Raw genomic sequence first — 24,288 nt, 5'->3', positions numbered from 1 at the left:
GAGCGATTTTTTTTTTTTTTTAACTTAGTAATTAATGTGTTTTAAAATGTAGCGAAGTACAATACTTCAAACAAAATATACTCAAGTAAAAGTAAAATTACAGATTTTAAAAATTACTTTAAAAATTAGAAGTACACAAAAAAGCTACTCAATTACAGTAACGCGAGTAAATGAAATTCGTTACTTTCCACCTCTGCAAGATACCAAATATTTCCATAACAAAACTGATTATTATGCTACTCCGCCTCTCTTCCGGCAGGGGCTCACAGACGCTGGCGTCACGACGCACGCCGATGACGCAGGCGTGACGCAGCGCGGATGTCCCAGAATGCCGCTGTCTGCCAGCGCAGCAGTGATCAATGGTCAGGCGAGTCGGATCGACCGGTGATTTAACGCGTTAAACGTTAGAAATCAACCGATGATCGAAACGCTTCGTCTCGGATGGAAATCGCTTGACGTGACTTTTCATGAGTAAATGAGATCTGCGTAAAGAGAGACCATCATCATCATCCTCCTCCTCAAAATCATCCTCCGAGCCGAACACAAACCCAGCAGGTAACGTTAAGACAGACGCGTTAAATCATCGCGCTCGGTGATTGATCACATTAATCTGATCGTGTTATTGACATATCAGTGGCTGTCAGTCGAGAGCAGGCGGTGTTTCATTTCTCCATTTACATCACTTCTCTGATCACAGGACTTCAGCACACTAACTAAAGCTCTGTGATCCTGGGCTTCTGTCATTCATGGAAGTTCCACATGTAAATATTATACACCTCTGTGTTGATCATTCAGTATCTCAGTGCCATCACGGTGTGATTGAGGAATCATCTCTGTAGAAGGGTGTGTTTATGTTTCTCTTCTGCTATAGGGACATTAACCTGTTTAATCCCACATTTTTCCCAGACATGAAAATATTCAAATGATGTGTCATTATTGGTAACTCTTTGCAATACAATTACTTTTTGAATATTTTTATTTATTTATTTTTTATTTAAAAGTGTGTGAAAAAAAATCTGTTTTACGGTCGGTCACAATTGTAACTGGTGGGATAATGTGTCTCCTGAATTAACATATTTCTGCAGTCATCAAGATAGTTATATATCTCATGAGGCCCAGCTATTATAAACTCTGTTTGGTCACATTCTAAGGTTACTATTATGCATAAAAAAAACCCTTGTACAACACTGATAGGAATACTGAGATAAAAGACAAGGGAAAAAACAAACAAACAAACAAAAATCTACGTATTTCAAAATTGTTACTTTATTGTAACATATATCATAAAGTTGTTATATTAGTGCTACAAGTATTACAACATCAGTATTGTAACTTAAGTTGTAACATTTGAATTTAGTGCAATATTCACTGTAACTTTGTCAGTGTAACATTTTAGTGTAGCCTTTAATAATAGCTGTAATTGGATTTATGTGACCATACTCAACAAAACTAAGTAATTGTGAATTTGCATGTTAATGCTAGACACCTTAAAGATAACGTGCACCAAATATATTTGTCGTATCTTTATGTTAACATACTTTACTAGCCTTTTGTTTCGGGGCTTTGATGCAGTCATCATCTGCTCAAGGTGCAAACAGGAGGTAAACTGCTCTGGTCATGTGACAATTTGCAATAATCATGTGACACTGCACATATTTAATCGAGACCCTTCATTTTGTACATATTTGCAGGAAATGCTCTAAAACACCAGTCAGTAACATTTTTAGAGCTTTATAAATGAAAACCCTCTTTACTTGTTGGATTAAATGGGTTAAAAAAGCTAGTGAGAGTGTGACAAGTGTTTATTTCATTTACTTACTAATATATTTAACCGCAGACATACACTTAGCATTTCAGATGCTCTGATTAGTCACATTCTGTGATGGAAATGACATTTGAAACTTTTTTTTTTTTTTTTTTGGTTAAAAATGGCACTTTTTTTTACAGAGAGCAGTTTATTTGTCCTAAATACAGACAGACACTTTTTGCATAATTTGACCAAATTAAAGCATGACAGAGAATTACGCTTTATAATAGAGATATTCTTTTCACAAATGAAGTCCAATTTGAGTTTTCTTTGTGTCTTCACACTCAAGCTCTTCACAGATGCTGTAGTAGTTTCATTAGTGACGGCAATACGTTATATATTTAAAAAAAAAATGGATACAAGTTTTTGTAACATATATTTAAATTTAACTAAGTTTAAAAAAAAAAAATGTTTTTACAAATTCTATATAATTTTCTTTTTCATAATATGTCAAAGTCTCAAGATCATTGCATAAAACATATTTGAAAAATACATGTTGAAGGCATGATGATCTTAATCTTAGCTTCATATACTAGAAGTAAATCAGTTGTTATCTGTTAATTGAATAATTGAATGTGCTGTTGTCCACCGTGTGTTTCAGGGCGGATGGCGAGTCCCAGAACCAGGCGTGTGCTGAAGGAGGTCCGGACTGAAGATGAGAACAATGTGAGTGTCTTCATCAGCTCCTCATCCTCTCTCTCATGCGGTGTGTTTAACGCATGGCGTGTTTGTGTGTCAGGTGTGTTTCGAGTGCGGCGCCTTTAACCCGCAGTGGGTCAGCGTGACGTATGGGATCTGGATCTGTCTGGAGTGTTCGGGCAAACACAGAGGCCTCGGCGTCCACCTCAGGTCAGACTCCGTTTGTCTCACTGCAGCGGTTGATTTAGGTGCATCTGAAGTATATCTGAAAAATCTCAAGTGTGATTCATTCATTTGTGAGTTTTCTCTTCATAGCTTTGTACGGTCTGTTTCGATGGACAAGTGGAAGGACTTGGAGCTGGAGAAGATGAAGGTGGGAGGAAACAGTAAGTTCCGTATGTTCCTGGAGCTGCAGGACAACTATGACCCCAGCTGGAGCCTGCAGGAGAAATACAACAGCAAAGCCGCCGCGCTCTTCAGAGACAAGGTGAGCCGCGCCGACACCAGGAACAGATTATTTTCATCATCCATCGATCTGATGACTGTTTCATTGATTCATCAGTTGAAAAACTCTAACTACTCTAATCCAAAAATTATTTCAATCTTTTTTCATTTTAATTATGAATTATTTTAATTGCAACATTTCTTTATTTGAAACCATTATTTACAAAATGGTGTGCAAATGGTGTGTAGTTTTACTTCGTTACTGTACTTAAGCACATTTTTCAAGTATCTGTAGGGGATTTGCTCTATTTTGATCGCAACCATAGACATCAATGTTTATATCCGAACTATAAACTTTCATCCCAGTATTTCTGTGATAATACGAATGACTGTAAGACAGAAATAATACTGTATAGTCAAAAAGACTGTTTGTGAAGCTGTTTCTTACATAAACATGGTAATGTTAAAGGGTTAGTTCTCCCAAAAATTCTGTCATTAATTACTCACCCTCATGTCGTTCCAAACCCATAAGACCATCATTCATCTTCAGAATAAAAATTAAGATATTTTTGATGAAATCCAAGAACTCTCTGACCCTGCATAGACAGCAATCACACGCCAGTGCCACTAAACAGGACTATGGTGAGCAACTACCATGCCTACAATATAGATCTTTGCAACATTGGTAAGTTAGCTGAAAGGATAAAGCCAAATTAGACAGTTATTATTGACCTCAGTTGGCCCATTCATGTCACAAAATAAATCTTTTGACTTACATTTGAGAGCATGCACTAGGAATGTGAGATATGACCAAAATCTTATTTCCATGATGTGAGTAATTTTATTTCACGATAACAATTTATATCATGATATAGTCATTGTTGTTATTTTATCTTTGTTGTTAATAATAAGAACATAGATGCAAGCCACAAACAAAAGGACAGATACAATACAACAGACACATGGAAATGAAATAAACTGTGTTTTTAGGTAAAGTAGGTCTATTTAACAGTAGCATTCAAGCAAGAGATAATACAGAAATTGAATAAAGTAATCAAAATGTAAAAATAAAGCACCGCATAGTCTTAACTGTATGAATTAAACTGTAAGCGAGTTAACAGTGATTGACTCACATTTTTAATTCAAGGAATTACAGTAGTCCAGTCTTACAAAAATAAAGGCATGAAGAAGCTGTTCAAAATGGCCTTTTGCCAAAATTTACCTTAGCTATTCATCTCAAATGAAAGAAACAAGAGTTAACCACCCAGTTGTTCTGTTTATCAAATTTAAGAGAGACATCAAACTGAACCCCAAGATTCTTCACTGTAAATTTACAGAAAGGACCCAAGTTCCCCAAATCAGAGAGAACTGATTTCAGTTTCAAATGATCTCAGGCCTACTTTAATTTAAATTAAAAAAAAAAAATGCTGACATCCATAATTTAACTTCATGCACACAATTTAGAAGAGATGTAATTGACCTTTTATCCTGTTTCGGTAAAGGTAGATACATCTTGAGTATCGTCAGCAAAACAATGAAAAGAGACTCAATGTCTTTGAAAAATAGAACCCAAGGGCAGCATATACAGTAAGAACAAGATTGGACCAAGAATTGAACCTTGGAGAACACCACAACTCAATGGAGCAGATTTGGAATAAAATTGACCGATATTAACACAAAAAGTTCTAATAGAAAGAAATTATCTGAACCACTCGAGCCATGCCTCGAATACCTGCAGTCTTTTGAAGGCGAGTAATAAGGATATTGTGATCAATTGTATCGAATGATGCACTTTGATCTAGTAAGACTAGACTCACCAAAGTCATTAAAAATAAAAATATCATTTAATACTTTGAGCAGGGCCGTCTCTGTGCTGTGGTATAATTTAAATCCAGATTGAAACATTTCAAAGATGTCATTTTGAGCTAGAAAAGCCTGTACTTGATTTAAAACGGACTTTTCTAAAACTTTAGATAAAAATGGTAATTTTGAAATGGGACGATAAATTGATAAAACACTCGGATCCAAGTTTGAACTTTTCAAGAGGGGCTCTACAATAGCATGTTTAAAACTTGCAGGAACTACTTCTGATGTAAGATTTTTATTACCTAATGTCAATAGGCTTGGGCCAATAATCTCAAAGGCCTGTTAAATAATGTTGAATGGGATGATATCACAGCAGCAATTTGTAGGTTTCAACTGATCAATTATCTCTGATAAAAGATTGATTGATCAAATATCACAGATGTGCAATTAGTAGCTGAACAGTCAAAAGAACCTAGCACAATCTGCATTCTAATATTGTTAGTTTTCTGAACAACAAAAAAAAATTAACAAATCATTGCACGCCGTTGACGTAACATTACAAAAAAGGGGAGGCCACACACGAGACTAAATTTAACAAATAAACATTTAATCAAAAATAAATCAAAATAAGTATAAAGAAAGAAATCAAAAAGAAAACAATCCAGGACTAGAGAGGGAAGATGTACGTGACCACAGTCCAGAACCTCCACCGCTCTCTGAATCTCCGTCTTTTAAGCCCAAACGACAATCACAGGTAACACTCCACACCTGTACCTGACTCTGCTCTGGAAAAGATGAAAACATGGAACAATGCCACCTAGTGGACAAATGGAAAAAGAACACTCTGGCTGTAATATCAAGGTTGAGATCTGGTCTTACCACACTTAACCCTTAACAGGGCTATAGAGTTTAAGATAGAGGAACATGTGGAATTGAATATATCAAAATCTGCATTTACATCACAAGAGCCATCAAGAACACCAGAAATGTCAGATTCAGAAAATAGAGTCTTAAACCTCTCAATGGTAAGCCGTGGTTACAGGTTTGAATATCCCCAACTGTATTTGACCATTGAAGCACAATAACTCCTGAAAGAGATCTGAATAGACCAATTTGGAGTAGACGTCAGTTATGTCACTTGTGTTACATCGATGAAAACTGCTATGATTACTCTACTTTTAAAGCATGAATTTGATTTAAAAAATAAAATGTCTGTGAAACGTTTTATTGGATTGTACTGTTTTTAATGTAAATAGACAATGGTTTTATTCAGATGTGTGTCTAACTGAACTATTTAAAAATGTATCACCTGAATGTAGTTTAGAATTTTTGTCTAGTGTACAACTGAAATGTCTTTTGTTAATTGTATACCTTGTATAATTTATTCAGAGATCGCCATGAAAATAGCCTTGATGCTGGCATGCCGTTAAAAAGTAAATAAATTGATTTAAAAAATAGGTCTACATAATATTCACATGCATTTCATAGGGGAGTATTAGCCCTATAGTTACAGCATGAAATAATAAAACTATTACTATTAACATTTTACATAACATTTATTTCACAATAATATATATTTTTTTTTTCTCGCACATGCAAGTTTATAATTCCTAGATCGGACTTTATAACTCGATTTAATTCCGCAATAGCGACTTTGTCAATTCTGAGGAAAAAAGCCAGAAGTCAGGGATATAAACCAGTGGTTTTCAAACCTGTCCTGGAGGCACCCTTGCACTGCACATTTTGCATGTCTCCTTCATCTAACACACCTGATTCAAATCATCAGCTCATTTCTAGAGACTGCAAGACCTGATTTGGGTGTGTCTAAGAAGGGAGACATACAAAATGTGCAGGGCAGGGGTGCCTTCAGGACAGGTTTGAAAGCCACTGATATAAACTCATGATTCTGAGCCGAGAGGAAAAGAGAGAATGGCGAGTTGTTTTCCTTATCAGAATTGCGAGATATAATATCAGAATTGCGAGAACAAAGTCAGAAAATATAAACTCAAATTTACCTTTTTTATTCTTTTATTCCATGGCTTCCATAGATTTTAAAACTCATTTTCTGCCACCAGATAGACTCCGCCCACAAAAAAATCCAGTCCCATGCTGTATTTTCTCATTCATGCATGTTTATTATTCACTCTTAAATTGTCATTAAGTTTAAGCAGTCTGCGCAGATATATATAAAGTTTAGTACAGCTAGGGTATATGCAGGGAGTGGAAGCAGAGCGCCGCACACACACTGTCCTGCTGTCACATGACGATGCAACCCAGGAAATACGGCTCTTATTGAAACACATTCTTAAAGTACCGTTACTAGTAAAATGCAGAATCGTACCGTATTTAAAAGTAGGGTATCGCGATACCTTTTTAGTACCAGTATGTTGTGCAACACATACTATGCTGTAGTACCTTTTAGACACTTGTTAACAACTTCCTTTTTCAAGACGAGTTTTAAGCTTTCGGATATCGTAAGGGTATAAGATCTGCCTCTCTAACTGGACTGAAGTGATTGTGATTGTTGTGAACAAATTTTGTGTGCTGAAGGTCTGTTTGATTGCTAGCTGCTTGTACACATGACAGTATTCTGCAGTAGTTTGGTGTTCTGTGTGTTGAAGGTGGCGACGCTGGCTGAAGGGAAGGAGTGGACGATCGAGAACTCGCCTGCCAGGAACTGGACTCCTCCACAGGCCAAAAGCGGCCTGAGCGCCGCCCACCGGTACCAGCCATCCCTTCACTGCATCTGAAAGAGCACACGATGAATGACGATGCTGTTGGTGACACATGCAATGCTGTCGTTGTAGGTCCAGTGCCGCTGCGGGACAGAATCACACTCACTCTGATAAGGCGTTTGAGGACTGGCTGACTGATGATGTCAACTCCTATCAGAAGTGAGTTTGTGTGTTTCACTCATCCATCATTACATTCAGATGTTTGAAGTCAGAAGGTCCCCACTGACCAAGCAGAGTGTAGATTCAAAGAGACATACTGAACGCTGAGACGACTTCAATCATTGTCATATTGATTATATCATTAGCAAAAAAAAAAAACATAAAGAGAACATTTTTATTAAATACGAAAATATTGAAAACAAGGATAATTGTTGCTAGTGGATTTGGATCTTATTGATTTCTAGTCCTTGAAGAGATGCTAGTTCTAGACTAGGGCTGGATGATTGACTTAATTTTATTTTTAGTTATTTTTTTCTGTTATAAATTCAGCTGTGTGTTTTTACCCGTTGTTTGGTCTAATTTATTTTTTCTGTGTTATTTTTATATAATAAATGTTTTGTAGTTTTCAGGAAGTGCACTGCAACACTTATTTTCACCTATTTTTTTATATTATTTATGTTTGTGTGTGTGTGTGTGTATACACTATATTGTCAAAAGTATTGGGACACCCCCTTCTAATGAACAGGTTTGACTACTTTAGTAATATCCATGAGTACAAATCTTAATGTTTAAGCATATAATTATAGTCTAGGCAATTGTGTGCTTCTAATTTTATAGCAATAGTTTGGACAGGACCCTTTTCTATTCTAACATGACAATACCTCTGTGTATAAGGCAAGGTTAAAAAAATGATTGATTGAGTCGGTGTGAAAGAACATGACTGGTCTGCAGAAACCCAGCTCCCAGCTCCTCCTTAAGTGTTGATTTTTGATAAATTGCATGGAAACTAATGGACGACATTTTTGACCCTGAACCTTTACAAAACATGTGTGTCACATTCATGACACTAAATGAGAAAATGTGACAAATTTTCAAGAAATAAATTGTGGTTTAAAAATCTAATGTGGGCCAAACTAACCAACAAAACAATATGCTTAAAACAGCAAGCTTGTTTTAAAAGGTTAATAAATGCATGATTTTTCACCAGTGAAAAATTGTTATATAAGCAATATCACACTCGTAGACGTGAGATATGGCTGTATATCGGCACGGCTGTTATTCGGCTGTAGGTAATATTCAGCTGTGTTTCTTTGTCTGAATATGGCACTTATTACATGCTGTGTGGTATCGGCGTTTGGTATCGGGTAGGGTTGGGCCGATAGACGATGCCATCGTCCATCGCCGATGGCTGATAGACATCACGATGTTGAGCTGGCATCGTGATCCCAACCCCCGGCATTCCGCCACATCTCAATACCATGTTCGGAAAGAAAATGACGGAACCCCTAAAGGGAATAAATACAAGAAGGGAGGAAAATATATATTTCAATATTTGCAGTTATATCATTGGGTAATTATACTGTATATAAAACTGCAGGCATGAGGGAATCGCTATTATACCTGGCATTGAACTGCTTTTGAATGCACGATCGCTTTTTAGTTTCACCTTCACTTTCGAGATTTGCGATCGCACATACTCTGTTTATACTATGGAGTAGGGGTGGGAATCGTAGGGTACCTCACGATACGATATAATCACGATACATGGCTCACGATAACGATAATATCACCATACAGCGATTCTGCGATAATCGATATATTTCTAGAAAATCCTATAATGATACATCACGATATCCGTCTAACAAAATGCCTGTGAAAAGGTTTCTTTATTCTTTCAAGTCCAAACTGTTAGAAAACAGAAAAAAAAAGTTATGTAAATCAATTTTAACATGTTGGGTAGGCTAAATTAATCAGTTTATTCTTGTACTTATTAAAAGCTTACACTTTTCTTTTTCTCTGTGTGTAAACAAACACATTTTATCTGTGTGACTCAATGTGCTTATCAAACAGAAAAAAACTAGATAGATAGATAGATCGATATAATATAAACCTGGTGCATTTCAAAATTTACCTGGAGTGCTTTCTCAACCTTTCTACTCTCATCATAAAAACGGAGCCCCACACCAAGAAATAGCCGTTCACATCTTTTGCATGCTCAGGTTCGTTATTTCAAATGTAGATGCGCGGCAAAAACACATTGCACACTTCTGCGCTGCATTACGTCTCTGACACCATGCCATAGATGCAGATTTATGTTTCTGCTGGTCGGTGCCCACTGTTCACACTGCATAACGCACACTTGTAATATCTGAGAGAGAGGAGCCAGTGTTGTTCCCATAAAACTGGACGCACCGGCGGCGCTCTCTCTCTCTCATAGTGAGGGAAATCCACCCGCGATCCGAGCGGACAGGTTAGGATACTCATGAACTGAATATGCGCTCTGCAATAACAACGTGATCGGTGCCTATGGTCCACGCTGATAGCTGTTCTGGGGCAGCTAGTTTTATCTCCATAAACACATACTGTGTGTATATGTGTATATATATATATATATATATATATATATATATATATATATATATATATATATATATATATATATATATATATATATATATATATATATATATATAGCAATAAAGCTAATACAGTGGCTGGAAATCTGTTTATCCTTCGGTTCCTCGCGCTTGCCCATCTTCATAGAGAACGTGGTTCATGGTTGCACAGAGTGCTTTTGGATACAAGCTGGAAATGGCGCGGCCGCGATTTTCACGCATTTTTAGAGCTGTGAACAGGAAAACCTATTTAGAGCACCTTATTATAATAATTAAAATATCGATATTTGGCGCCAGATATCGATTATCGTATCGCACTGAGAAGAATCGCGATATATCGCCATATCGATTTATTGTCCCACCCCTACTATGGAGTGGCAGTACTTACCACACATTTTACAAGATTAGATTGTCAGTGGTGCTCAGGATCTGCCAATCATTCGCCATCGTCCTCACTCATCTCTCCTTACTCTGTTCATGTGGTAAGTGAAATTTTAGGCAACCGTTAGCAATTGCTATTTGTTTTCCGTGCCTTCCTGAATACGGATTCACGCTTCGGGCACACCCCCTAACTCCCCCAACCCCAATATCGGTATCAGTGCATCCCTACTTGAAACTACATTCTGTGACACAAAAACAGTGTTATTCTTAAATTATAGTGGATTTGGGCATCCGCCATGACACTCGCTGTGAGAAATACGGCAAGCGGAGTGATACAAACGGTGAAGCGGTTGGAGGTGCTGTGTTATCACTCTAATATCGCACTCTTATCAGACAATCAGATTCGAGGACCAGAAATAACTGCTGTATAAATTTGTATATACTTGTATGTATCTCAGTATTGACTAAAATGGTTGTGATAATGATTTTTTTTGGGGGGGGCGATAATCGAGCAGCTTTATTGCAGTCACATGACCAAAAAGCTTATGTCTTCTATGTTGACAGTCAAATAAACAGAAAGCTCTAGATAGGGATGGGAATGGCCCCTCACCCCAGCAAGTGTCGACATCACGCGTCTGTACGATCGTATTATTTCATGTGTGTAAATGGCTGTGGTCTGTTATTATGTGTGAATATTGTTGTGATTTTGTGGTGTTTCAGTGCTGGAGCGTCCGGTGCGCAGGAGAATCGATATGTGGGATTTGGAAACACTCCCAACCCGCCCAAGAAAGATGAAGACTTCATGAACAACGCCATGTCTTCCATCTACTCGGTAAAACAGCAGCAGCAGCAGCTTTGAAATAACAAAGGTCTGTCCGTCTTTCATCGTTAATGTTGTCTGTCTTGTGTGTGTTTCAGGGCTGGAGCACCTTTACCGTTGGAGCCAGTAAGTTTGCGTCGGTCGCTAAAGACAGTGTAAGTACATTGCTGCACACACACACAGACCAACTGTTCACCTAGCTTTCATCACACCACTAAACCTGCTAGTGAAGGAGGACAGCAGCTGCCGATCTGAGTTGCTAGATCAGGAATATTCCTGCCCTGAATATGTTTTATGAATCAGTGAGACACCAAAGCTGGTGTTAATAATGTGGCTCCTCTGTGTGTTGTGTCTGTCAAACGGTATACAGATGGGTTTTTCCTGCATAGAGAATTATGAGTCGGCTGTCTCCGTCAAATTTTGTGCCGCCTCTGGATGTTGCGAAACTCAGGCAGACAGTCACGTGCAAGCATCACTGAACAGCGTCCATTAGGGCTTTTAGTTCAAAAGTGTGCACATTAGAAGAAATACTGATATCTTTACACACATTCACTTTACATTTCTTTAGACAGAATTATAATTTCTGTTCATTTTCCACTGAATTATGCAATGTGATGAACATTAGTAGCTTCCAGCACTGTCTCGGTATATTTTCTCTTTCGCGATCGCTGTTCTGACTCGGAGGAAGCTCATTCGATGCTCATATGTCACTCATATCGCGCGATCATAACCCGCACTCTCATTCTGATGACGAGCTTCCATTACTAGGTTGAAAACCGATAACAATATGTGACAATTCAAATCGGTTGAGATGTTAAACAAATTGGGATACAACTGGGGGAAGGATTTATATGAATGTATAGATGTTTTATTTATTTATTTTTTTCATTTTGCCTCCGTGAATGTATAATGCATAAAGTAGTGTTCATAAGCAGAGTGCTGCTTTGTTTACAGCTGTAACCAAGGAAACGCTGTATTGCTGCTGTTCCATAAGCGCCACCTGATGGCAGAGAGTAAATTTGCTACTCATTGAGCGTATCTGCTGTTTCTGTTTCATTCAAATATGTTTTATGTAGTATAGATTCACAAAACTACAATCTGACCATCCTGTTTTTGCTTCAAATTTCGAAATTATACAATCTAATTTAGATTAAAAACTCCTCATGCTGCATACATGTTTGCATATATCTTTGTTTGGATCGTGATTAAAATGCAGTGGCTGCCTCTAATTTTAAATTGAAAGAGCACTGGTAAAACCTCAGTTTGTTTATATGAAGATTTTTTTTTTTTTTTTTTTTTTTAATGGGCCATAAAATTTCAGTTTAGTTTTGTTATTTGACACATTTCTGTTTCTCAAAGAATTGTGCAGCATTTTGTCCAAAAATAATAAAACCTTTTCATTTATAATTTGTCGTAAATCTCACTCTTAAAGGGTTAGTTCACCCAAAATTAAAATTAGCCCATCCTCTCCTCACCCTCAAGGCATCCTAGGTGTATATGACTTTCTTCTTTCAGACGAATCCAGTCAAAATTGTATTAAAAATTATCCTTGCTCTTCCAAGCTTTATAATGGCATTGGTTGGGTGTTTCTGCTCAATAGTCCCAAAGAAGTGAAATAAAGCACATCCATCCATAATAAAAACATGCCTCACACGGCTCTGGGGGTGAATAAAGGCCTCCTGTAGCGAATCAATGCATTTTTGCAAGAAAAATATCCCGATTTAAAAGGTTATAAACACTTTTTCCTCACTTATTCTAGCTGTCATATGTGCAAGCCGTTCCCAGCGGATGAGATCACAGGAGCAAAGGAAGCAAAGTTTCCTGACTTTAGCAAAGGAAAACCAGTCTCCTCTTGGCTTATATTGAAATCATCTGACATTTTTCTTTACAAATCCTCGTTTTGTACTTCTAATTTGTGATCGGCGTTTTGTTTTGCTCTCTCCTCTGTGCCTCCGTGTTCGTCACTAATCATCCTGAGCACTAATCATATGACCGTTAGAAGTGAGAGAAGTGTTTATAATGTTTTAAATATGAATATTTTCTTACAAAAATGCATCGATTCGCTACAGGAGGCCTTTATTCACCCCCGAAGCTGTGTAAGGAATGTTTTTTTTATGGATGGATGCACTTTGTTTGACTTCTTTTGGACTGTTGAACAGAAACACCCAACCACTGCCATTATAAAGCTTGGAAGAGTAAGGACAATTTTTAATATAACTCCAATTGGATTTGTCTGAAAGAAGAAAGTCATATACACCTATGATGCCTTGAGGGTGAGTAAAGCATGGGCTAATTTAAATTTTTGGGTGAACTAACCCTTTAAATTGTGGATCAAGAAGGTCATAACTTTTAGCTGTTATGCTTTATTTAATTTAATGTTCAACATGTTTGTTTTTGTAAAATGTAACTTGATAATTATTATTTTCTTCAGTTATGTAATTATTAGAACACCTAAAATATGTTGCATGTAAAAAGTGTTTGTTACCACCTGTTAAAGTCTGTGTGCACATGATCAGGAGGATACCACCTCTGCCTCAGTTTGAGCCAGGAAAAACCCTGTGTATTCACTACACAACACGACCACTTCAAGCTGAACTGTTTAATGATTAATTGTGATGAATGATTTTTGTGACTTTATGTATGTGTCAGCTGCTCATGTATAATAACTAATGGGATTGTGATTATAAAGACACTTTTTCATCTTCTGTCCTTAACAGACTACAAAATTGGCCAACCAAGCAACTCTGAAGGTACGTCTCATCAGTGTGAACACGCATTTTATTTTTTTGGTAAATAAAGGGGATTAATATTAAAATTAAAATATGGAAGAAATATTGTGTGATTATTTCTTTAAAAATAAATATAATTTTTTTATATTTATAATAGTATCACATACATTCTACTAAATAATAGTAATATATTTCTGGCACAATGTCTTAAAGATAAACTTTTATTTTGACGGGTTGCTGTGAATACCTTTACATTTCTGTGTGTAGCTATATGATATGACGCTGGTTTTACTCAAATGAAACGGTAAAATGCTCGTGAAGTGACTCTCAGAGCAGTTCTGTAGATGTTGTTTATGTATTTATGTCCTCATTGAGACGGCAGATGCTGAAATCACTGCGAGTGTCACGTGCGCTTCAGTGTGTGTAGTAAAACACCGTCTCTGCCATTCATTGAGACTCCCAGAACATGCAAGATTCATATCTGAATCGACTTTTGCGGCTTAATATTTACAGATACTAGTCCATGTCGCGATTTGATTTAAGTGTAATGACCTACTTTTGATTAATTCATCCAAACTTTGACAAATTCCGTGACATTCCGTGCTAAACTGTAAATTCCGTTTTTATAACTGGATTCCGAGATTCCGTCCGCGTTTTCTGCATCGCGGAAATCATAGGGCCGTAAGCGTCAAGAACCGGGTTGACCGGGTACTCAGGACCACCTGTACTTAAAAAAAACCTGGTACCGTGATGTTTTCATTTTTTTTAGTACCGACTTGGTACCGAAGTACCGGGTCTTTTGATAACACTAAACACCGTCCCGTGACACTGATGGTACTCAAATAAATTTTTCCAAGGTTGGCAGGTCTGCTATTTGATCCATCTTCACTTTAACAAACTGATATTGATTATTGAATCTTATTAAAGATAAGCACACACACCAATTGTGAGACGCTGAAGAACTAGTGTGTGTGTGAATGCAGGCACACACGGGCTGATATATACAACAAACACATGGGCTGCACCTCTAGAAAATACTGAACTAAACTATCATAATCTAAATGAAAAGTGGTGATTGTGATGTGAGGAACGCTGTTCACAGAAGACCATATTAAAGGTATAGTTCACTCAAAAATGAAATTGTGCTCACCCTCAGGTCATCCAAGATGCAATGGATCCTCTGCAGTGAATGGGTGCCGTCAGAATGAGAGTCCAAACAACTGATAAAAACATTTCATTGGAGGAAGTGTTACGATGGGTTATGGACTCATTTTAGCCAGAGGTCATGGTTTAAAACATCTTGATGGATTTGTTTCAGCTTTTGTCTTCTCAAGATGTTAACTGATGGACTGGAGTGGTGTGGATTATTGTGATGTTTTATCAGCTGTTTGGACTCTCATTCTGACGGCACCCATTCACTGCATAGGATAGATTGCTGAGCAAGAGATGGAATACTGAATTTCTCCAAATCTGATGTGAAGAAACAAATACATCCTAATCTTGGATGACCTGAGGGGAAGCACATTTTCAGCAAGCTCTCATTTTTGGCTGAACTGTTCCCTGAAGTCCAGCAGTAAGACCTCTGCTGTCTGTAGTTTATATACGCTGCTTTATTCTGTCTCTGCCGCTGCTGCCGTGGATGAAGTTACGGGGCTATAAACCACCGCCTGAGCCGGTAACACTCACCGCATGCTGCACGCATGTGTGTTTCTGTGTGTGTGAGAACACTGAGTCAGATGCTCGACATGTGAGAAGCGTTCAGTGTGCAGATGCTGCTTGTTTTCAGTATGTATATCATAACTTCACTTGATTCCCGCCATTCACTGCAGCTAATAAAAACTCCCATTGCAGTCCATTTGAAGGTCATCTGACAGATCATGCCTCCTCACACAGTGTTGATGGTCTGTCATGCATGTGCTGTGACTCATGTTTTCATCAGGTTTTATTTGTGTGTGTGTGAAATACACCATTTTGTGTGAGTGTGTGTTCACCCGTGTGTTCTCTCTCAGGCTGCTGAATTGGGACAGACGTTAAATGACAGTGTTATCAAGCCCACACAGGAGAAGGTAACCAGCATGTTTGTTACTAGTATTTAACTAGTCTAGTTAGGAGTGAGTGTTTCTCACAGCGCTGCCAGTAAATGAGAGACGCAGAAACATTTTCATCATGCCAAAGTACATTTTCTACATTTAGATAAAACTAATTTTGTACACGAGTAAATTTATCTAGGTTTAAAAATATTCATGCTAACATTCAGAAGTTTAGGGCAGGTAAGATTTTTATAAATGTTTTTGAAAGAAGTCTCTTTTCACCAAGGCTGCATTTAGTTGATGAAAAATAGATAATTCAGATAAATGTTTTCTGTGTGAATATCTTTTCAACTGTAATTGATTTCTGTGATCAAAGCTGAATTTTCAGCATCATTACTCCAGTCTTCAGTGTCACGTGATCTTCAGAAATCATTCTAATATGCTGATTTGCTGCTCAAGAAACATTTCTGATTATTATCAATGTAAAACAGTTTTTGTGGAAACCATCACACATTTTGTTTTTAGGTTTTCTTTGGTTAATAGAATGTTTAAAAAAAGCAGCATTTACTTATAATAGAAATCTTTTTGTAACATTATAAATGTCTTTACTGTAATTTTTGATCAATTGAATGCAGTCTTGCTGAATTGCTTTTAAAATTAATCTTACTGACGGCAAACTTTTGGATGGTAGAGTATATCATACATGTGGTGAGTTGCCTCTGTATAAATAATTTAGTCTTAAGATTAAAGTTATGAATTCCTCAAAAAGTATTTGTCTCAAAATGCTTGCTGTGAGGGTAATATGTGCCAGTGACTGCTCACTGTGAGCTTTGCATCCAAATACACTAACAAGTACAATAATCAGGAGTGTTAGTTTGACCTCCGTCTCATTCTGTTATGGCATTGCAATCATGAGAGTGATATTCTGCATAAACTGTCAAAAATTGTAGCCTTATACATATATGTTTATCTGATTTTTTTTGTGGTGAAATATTTCTATGTGAGGTTCAGCATCAGCAGTGGATCTCACTGAATGAACTGCCTACAGATGCCATCATGAAGCTAGTTCTTCTGTTGCTGATCAGTGCAAATGTTAGACGACATAGAGGCGAGTCTGAAGCGTGTTTCAGTCTGATGTCCACTGCTCTCTAACACTGCTCTGACTCATGTAGGTGAAGGAGGGAAAGTTGTTTGATGAAATGGCCGTCGGCATCACTGGTCTGGCCACAAAGGTACGAGGCTGCCGGCTGCTCCCGATCGTCTGATGTGATGCAGTGACCCACGTCAGCTGATTGGGAGCAGAGAGAAATCCTTGTGCTCTTTCTGTGTTTCAACTCACTTTTCTTTCTCTTTTTCTGCTGCCATTGTGATTATGGTGGTGAGTATGATGATTTAGACATAAAAGAGCTTATGTAATCATGAGAAGACTCAGTCAGTAGCCATGGATGCTTGTGTTAAGGACCCCATGACAATCCAGATTACTTTGGAGTTTTTAGCAAAAATAAATGATAAAAACATGATATAGTTAAGCCATAATATTTCTCGCCATGAAAATAGCCATAAAAGCTTGAATGGCGTTAAACACAAACAAACAATCCAGATTACAGCTCTCTGTGCTCCTAGTTCTAGCAGATAAACACTTTTCATATGTACAGTATCTCTCTTCTGGAATAACAGACTGAAATATTGCTGACTCTAATTAGTTTTTTTGTCTCATGCTCTGAAGAATGAGCCGCCCCGTTATGTTCTGCCCAAACTTACTGTTTAATAGGAAAGATGAGAACTTAAGAAAGCAAACTGTTTCATGGGGTCTTTAAAAATAAAATCATGTCATGTTTACAGTAATACATCACTGCTTTTTAACAAAATAACTTAAAGGCCCTTTCCCTTTCAAAAAAAAAATAATCCATTGGCCTGTTCACACTGATAATGAATGAGTTGAATGAAATGCAAATGTGACCCGTGCTGGCAAAATGAGCAAATTTTCAAAAACGATTTTGATTTGATTTATTTTCACATTCTCCATTAAAATACCTTAAATGATTTATGACTTGTTGGAATCGGACAAAAAATGACTGAGCTACAGCTGTTTGAAGGTGATAGAGTCAGCAGAATTGATTTTGAGAAAAATCGAGTTAAATTTTTCTGAAGATTCCGAAGCAAAATCGCCAAGCAACAGAACAAAGATGCAAATCAACAGTAGTTTAATCAAGAGAAGCGAGTGATTCTGTCTTTTCTTTTAATGTATGTTTAACATTGAGACAGGTCTACCTTAAGACCTACTGTAATGCCTGAATCTAATATAACGTTACACATCAGATTTTTCCCCAACCATTAATTCAAAGTTCATGTAAGACATAACAGATTATGTTTGTGTGAGTCTCGCCAAGACATATTTCACAATAATGTACTTTATAGGGAGATCGCACGCTCTTGGAAAGGTGCATCTTATGTACACGCTTTGCAAATGTCAATCAGCACCATCGTTTTGTTTTCATCAGCATGGGTTTGAAAATCATATTTCACTGGTTTGGACTCATGTCATCGAGAAATCAGTATGAACATTCACAAAGCTTGTGCTTTGCAACAATAGACCTACAACTTGTGGTGAGAAGCCGCAGCAGCGAGCAGAGAAAAAGGTACTCCTCAGAAAATGTACAAATAAAGATCATTTTAGATGTTTAATTATTATTTGGAGTTTTGGGATTGCTAGAAGAGGGCTTAAGGAACTCAGTTTTGTGAAAACCTCAAATTCGACCAAAACTGACATTTTTAACTTCTTTTGCCAGTAGCTCAAAATTAGACCCTGCACATTCCAACTCATTTTGCCAGCACGGGTCACAAATGTGAACAAACTAATAAACTAATGACACACGCTCCTTATGTTGAACTGAAGAGAGTCCAGGTCAGCAGCACTAACACTGGGAACTAAAGTGAGATTAAATCAATAAAGTCACTTGCATTTACCGTGTCGTTATTGGTAGTTTATGTCTTCCTGTGCGTTTGATTATGAGGTGGGGTGAAGGGGTCTTAAATCTTGTTCAGCTGGTTTTCCGTGGTTGAATTGTTCGGGGTCAGTGGTGTTGAGGCGCTGTGTGTTTGTGCAGGTTCAGGGTGCAGGCACTAAAGGCTGGAAGGACATGACATCTTTCTTCGGTGGGAAACAAGAGGCCGCTGATGATGGGTAATTACCGGTTTATTCAGTAATGTTAATTATATGAAGAGAATTCTTTGAGGTCTTATGAATTTAGGAAGGGAATACGTTATTATTACTTCATGATTTTTGAACATACATTTATGGGGAAAAGTACAATACAGCATCTTAAAAAAATGTAACTTTTATTCAGCAAACTAAACAAAACTGACTGTAAAAACATTTAAAATGTTATATTTTCAATTTTGAAATATATCTGCTAGCAGTCATTATCAGGTCCCAGCACAAATGGCTCATGCAGACAATATGATGGCCACGTCGCTCTTCAAATGTAATACGATTCTTTAAACATCTTTGTATGGAAGTATTGTTCTATGATCTGTATTATAACAGACAAATAATATTGTCTCCATTTTAACTGGACATCAGTACATTCGGTCATGTCTGGCAACTTGACAAATGTTTTCAGTATTATTAGGGTATATAAAAATAAAAGTATTTGGATATTACAGAGTTCTTTGCAAACTGATTAGACTTAGGTTTGACTATTAAACTTAATGCAACTACAATGATATTTCTGCAATTCACTACAAGTCAATCTTTGGAATCATTGACACAGATTTAAACTGAGATCTATAAAGATTTGTTAGCCTGCGGACAACATTAGTATGACAGCCTTCGTCTCTGAATCCTGTTGATTATAAATGGCTGATTTTAAAAATTGCTGTTAGTGCCCTGAGGATCAGAAGTTCATGAAACTTCAATTAGTCATTATGCGCCACACTCACAAACGCATCAGCCTGTATCTCTGCAACAGTAAAACAAATCGAAATTTTTCTGATAGTTTTTGTCAGGAGAAGGGTGGTACCCAGTTTTGTGCAGATCAGACAAATGTCCTAGAGCAAGTTCGAAAAAGTAGGTTTTTCAGAACCTGGAAATGGTGGCAAAGTTTTCACACAAGAATAGTGAAACATCAACTGATTTGGAAGGAATCAGAATAAACATGAATTTGATCTTAACTAGTTATTACTTGTTATTACCAAGTTATTACCAAAAATGTCTTCTAGCACCACCTTCTGACTGATTTCATAAAATTTAATACACAGCTTAATCGAGCCACCTTCTAAGTGTCTGCCATGTTTCATAACAGTTGGCTATTCAGATTTGACGTTATAACCTGCTGAAATTTGATTGGATGCTGGCAGCCATGTTCGTTTGAGTATCTGAGTAATATTTGAAGAATATGCTATAATTTGCCCTAATGTGACCATTAAACACAGTTTGTCTCAACTGGGCATGGATGTCCTGTGGTGTATGTATAACAAGTATCGTTTAGTTTAGTCTTGGGCCAGTTTAAATGCATAATGCCAGGCAATTTGCTAATATTTTCACAATGTTTTGACATTTCACAATTCTTTTGACATCTTTTTGCCATCATAGTCTATAGCTGCTTTGCGTAGTGTTTGGTTGAAGATCAGACAAACAGCCTAGGAGGAGTTTGAAAATGTTTTTTTAGGGCTATCAGTCAATTAAACATTTTTAATCTAATTAATTACATTATATGTCGATTAATTAATCTATTTGGCTGTGAAAATGCCCCCAAAAGATTATTTAATGCTATTTTTGTGTTAAATGAGAAAGTATTAAATAGACATTACAAATAGTATCTTTAGAAATAATTATTTTATTTGATTCAACATAAAATTTATTAGACTACGTTTAGACTACAACGGCCCACTATAAATCTTGTTTTTTTTTCCTTTTTAAAAAAAAAATTGAATAATACTCTAAATAAGAAAATAAAACTGCCAGCAGGTGGCGGTAAATGTCTTTCAATCGATATGTTCAAACGGCTGATTCGTTCAGGAATGAAGCAAACGACTCACTTTATGAATGGGCCTTTGAATCATTGGTTCACACAATACGTTCAAAACCGCAGATTCATTCAGAAACTTAACAGCTGTGTTGATCGGAGAAGCACAACAGTTCTGCTGTGGCTTTATAGGTAATACTCTTGTTGGCAAAACTGAGTAAAAACAGACAATATTGTGTTTAAAATATACACAATATTAACTTCTTATTTACTGAACTGATGTGTAAAATCACATTTGCACTCGTGGTATTCGGACATAAGCAGCATTCATGTGATACTGCTCTCGCTGCTCGTGTGATATCGCTTATTATGTGTGATAAATATGAGACAAAACTTCATACAGCAGTGTTTTTGCCCCAATATCTTGAATTTTAGGGCATAGGGAGTTGTTTAAGAAGTTGTTGCCCTGCGTCAACAGTCAACTGTATGAAATATAATTTAACTGCGTTAAAATATTTTAATTGCGTTATTTTTTCATAACTTTAAGTTAACGTGTTAAACTGACAGTTAAACTTTTTTTTTTTTTTAAGTATGCAATGCAATGCAACTGGAAATTTGAGATATAGATTTTGTTGTTTGAGGGTTAAGGATTCAGAAGAAACAAATAATTTTGATTACGATTGCAGAGTTGTCAACCAAAATGCAAAAGTCCTTATTATAGCGCCACCTAGTGTCGGATGGATGTGTGTCTGTGATTTCTGGTGATCCCAAAAATATTCAGCAGCTCAACTGTTCAACAGTGATGATAATCAAAAATGTTTCTTGAGCAGCAAATCAGCATATTAGAATGATTTCTGAAGGATCGTGACTCTGAAGACTAGAGCAGTGATGCTGAAAATTCAACTTTGATCACAGCAATCATTTACATTTTTAACAGATGTTCACGTAGAAAATAGCTATTTTACATTGTAATATTTCACAATATTACTGTTCTTACTGTGATCAAATAAATGCAGCACATTTAGGGCCAGTTTTACTATCAGCTTGCGCCAGCTCAAACCGTCTTTTGGTGTTAAAACTGTAATGTCAGGTTTTATTAAAGACGCGCAGTGAAGAATTAGCACTGAAAAGGTGTGGACATAGTCATTTTTGTGCCTGTCCTTATTGAATATGCATTTGTAGGAGTTCCCTTTCAGACACAAAAGTTATGGGAGGAGAGTATTCAAATGAATCATGCAACGTTATTTAACCATTAAACGTTAATGGTTATTTCACCATATTTAACACCCCCAAAAAAGCATGTCTTAAACTATTTTGCGCTTGAAATGGCTGCAATTATTGTTGCTAGGAGGAGGCACCGCAGAGAGCAGAGTGTGCGTGCTAGAAGGGAGATGATTTTTTCCACACGTAGTATTTTGAATGCCAGAAGAATACATTATCCAAACGTATTGTTTGCCAAGCCATGTTATTTTTAATTTGCTTCAGAAAATAAAAGACATCTTGGAACCCTCAGCTAGGAGTCATGCAATACCGGGTCTATCAAAACTTCTAGCAAACCTTCATTTTTTGGCTTCTTTATTTGCAACTACGCTAATTTGCGCGGCGCTTGGTATATTGCGTTGGTCGATATATAAATGAGATGTCGCGTCTGTATTCTTTAGTTTGCACATTGTTAGTAAATCACCCGCAGAAATTTCCCCTCCCATCGGCGCTGTTTTGGAATTGCGCACTCACGCTAATTTGCCCTGTTTTGTAAAACTGGCCCTTACTGTGTTTGACATCAAGAATCATTTATCATCCAGTCAGGTCACCAACATTTTTTTCCCCAAGTTAAATATCTTGTTTTACTCTGTAATGTGTCACGTATGCTTCAGGACAATCAAACTAATGAGTCGTCAGTGCTCTTCTATTTTTTGTGGATGTTGTTTCTGTGGGATTGTGATGATTAGATTTCTGAAAGTATTTCATACTCGTCAATCAAAAAAAAACAAATTAAGACACGGTTGTTTGGTTTGATTTCAGTTCTGGTTACGAAGAAGGATATCAGAACCAGGGGCCTAAGCGCGACTTCTGGGAAACCTTCGGTAGTAACACAGCTCTCAGCAGCGACTCTGTAGAGAGGAGCTCAGAAGCTCAGTCCAACAACAAGAATAGTGCTGCAGACAGCTGGGACACCTGGGACAATGACTGGGAGAAAGCTGGAGATGACAAGGACAAGAAGAGCACGTCGAAAGCAGCTGAGGACTCTTGGGACAACAGCGGCTGGTAGACCAGCAGAGGGTTTGTGTGTTTGCTTTCATCGGCCTGTCCTGTACAACACGCATCACAAACACACATCTGACTGGACGTGTCCCTCGTTTCGCCTGTCGTTGTCCGTTTCTGTTGAGAATAAGTCGATTATAGATCTTTTTGATGTCTCTGTCCATGATGGAGATATTTCATATTACAGTATAATGTTTGATATTATAGTGAATTTGACACCAGCAGAAATCTGCATGTCATCTGCTGTTTGTGGTCCGTAGATCATAAACCTTCAGATCGCAGTGGCTTTCCTGTGTCATGACAGACTCCTGTTTGTTCATGGTTTTTTATTTTATACTGTATGTATGTGTTCATTATACATGTGTATAAATGATGAGCTGTCAAACAGATTCCTAATCAAAAAAAAAAAAAAAAAAAAAGCATTTTTATCAGCTAAATTGTTCAGGCTTCCTGTTAATAATGTAATCACCATAACCAAACGTTCGTCTGTAGAAGCATGACGCATGGGCTTTTCATGATTTTAGTTAATATCCTCCAGTTCATCATCCATCACCTCATGGCCTTTTTTTGGAAATCATTAATATTCTCTTTTTTTTTTTTAAGTGTTGAGCATCTATAATCATGTTATGTATTTTGTTTGTTTGTTGGTTTCCTCCTGTAATATCTGCTGCGTGTTCATATTGTCATTCCAGATGTGAAATATGCTGTTCGTGAGCTCTTGGAATACATGAAAGAACAAATTATCTCAAAGATTTCATGTAAAACTCAAGACTTGGACATCAAACATCATTATTTATTCATGTTTTTCATTTATTTTGGTTTATTTGTGATTTCGGCTAAACGGGATGTTTCTCCTTACCTCAGTAATAAGGTGGTTGTTTTCTGTATTATTGTCAAGTTCACCCTTATGATATTGAATATTGCTGTTATCCACACATCATGTGTTCATGAATTCATTGACCTCTACTGCTCCATGGATGTTCCTGACTAGAACATCTCTGCTATGTATGTTTGAATTGTAACAACGCCTGCTGTGTCTGAGGAACATGGGTGAGCTACACTATATTCTGCTAGTTAAATAGTATCGTAAATAAAGCTTTAAACACCACCTGA

At 37.0% G+C, this 24,288-nt stretch overlaps 1 protein-coding gene across 6 annotated transcripts; it reads left to right on the top strand.

Annotated features, from left to right (window-relative positions):
* Positions 1-271: 271 nt before the first annotated feature.
* arfgap1 (ADP-ribosylation factor GTPase activating protein 1) lies at positions 272-24,288 on the top strand. 6 transcript variants are annotated; one of them, XM_058791646.1, is made up of 14 exons: positions 272-555; positions 2,409-2,473; positions 2,547-2,656; positions 2,762-2,933; positions 7,318-7,418; positions 7,504-7,590; positions 11,088-11,199; positions 11,286-11,342; positions 13,905-13,937; positions 15,562-15,591; positions 15,926-15,982; positions 17,119-17,178; positions 19,054-19,130; positions 22,936-24,288. In XM_058791646.1, the coding sequence occupies exons 2-14, from the start codon at positions 2,414-2,416 to the stop codon at positions 23,180-23,182; spliced, it is 1,203 nt and encodes a 400-aa protein (XP_058647629.1). In that variant the 5' UTR covers positions 272-555; positions 2,409-2,413; the 3' UTR covers positions 23,183-24,288. The 6 variants fall into 6 exon arrangements, with proteins under 6 accessions (XP_058647629.1, XP_058647632.1, XP_058647631.1 ...); XM_058791649.1 differs by lacking the exon at positions 17,119-17,178 and having other exon boundaries at positions 19,060-19,130; XM_058791648.1 differs by lacking the exon at positions 17,119-17,178.

Source organism: Onychostoma macrolepis, chromosome 11 (genome assembly GCF_012432095.1).
Source record: "Onychostoma macrolepis isolate SWU-2019 chromosome 11, ASM1243209v1, whole genome shotgun sequence".
Classification (NCBI taxonomy): domain Eukaryota; kingdom Metazoa; phylum Chordata; class Actinopteri; order Cypriniformes; family Cyprinidae; genus Onychostoma; species Onychostoma macrolepis.
Note: the sequence above shows the minus strand (reverse complement) of the source record. Positions and strands in the feature narration are given on the sequence as shown.

What these genes read in the sequence shown, in the direction of transcription:
- arfgap1 (XM_058791646.1), top strand. Translation starts at nt 2,414, where the DNA reads ATGGCGAGTCCCAGAACCAGGCGTGTGCTGAAGGAGGTCCGGACTGAA. An exon ending in GGCCTGAGCGCCGCCCACCG is followed by an intron (nt 7,419 to 7,503) that starts GTACCAGCCATC and finishes CTGTCGTTGTAG; the next exon opens with GTCCAGTGCCGCTGCGGGAC. An exon ending in GATGTCAACTCCTATCAGAA is followed by an intron (nt 7,591 to 11,087) that starts GTGAGTTTGTGT and finishes GTGGTGTTTCAG; the next exon opens with TGCTGGAGCGTCCGGTGCGC.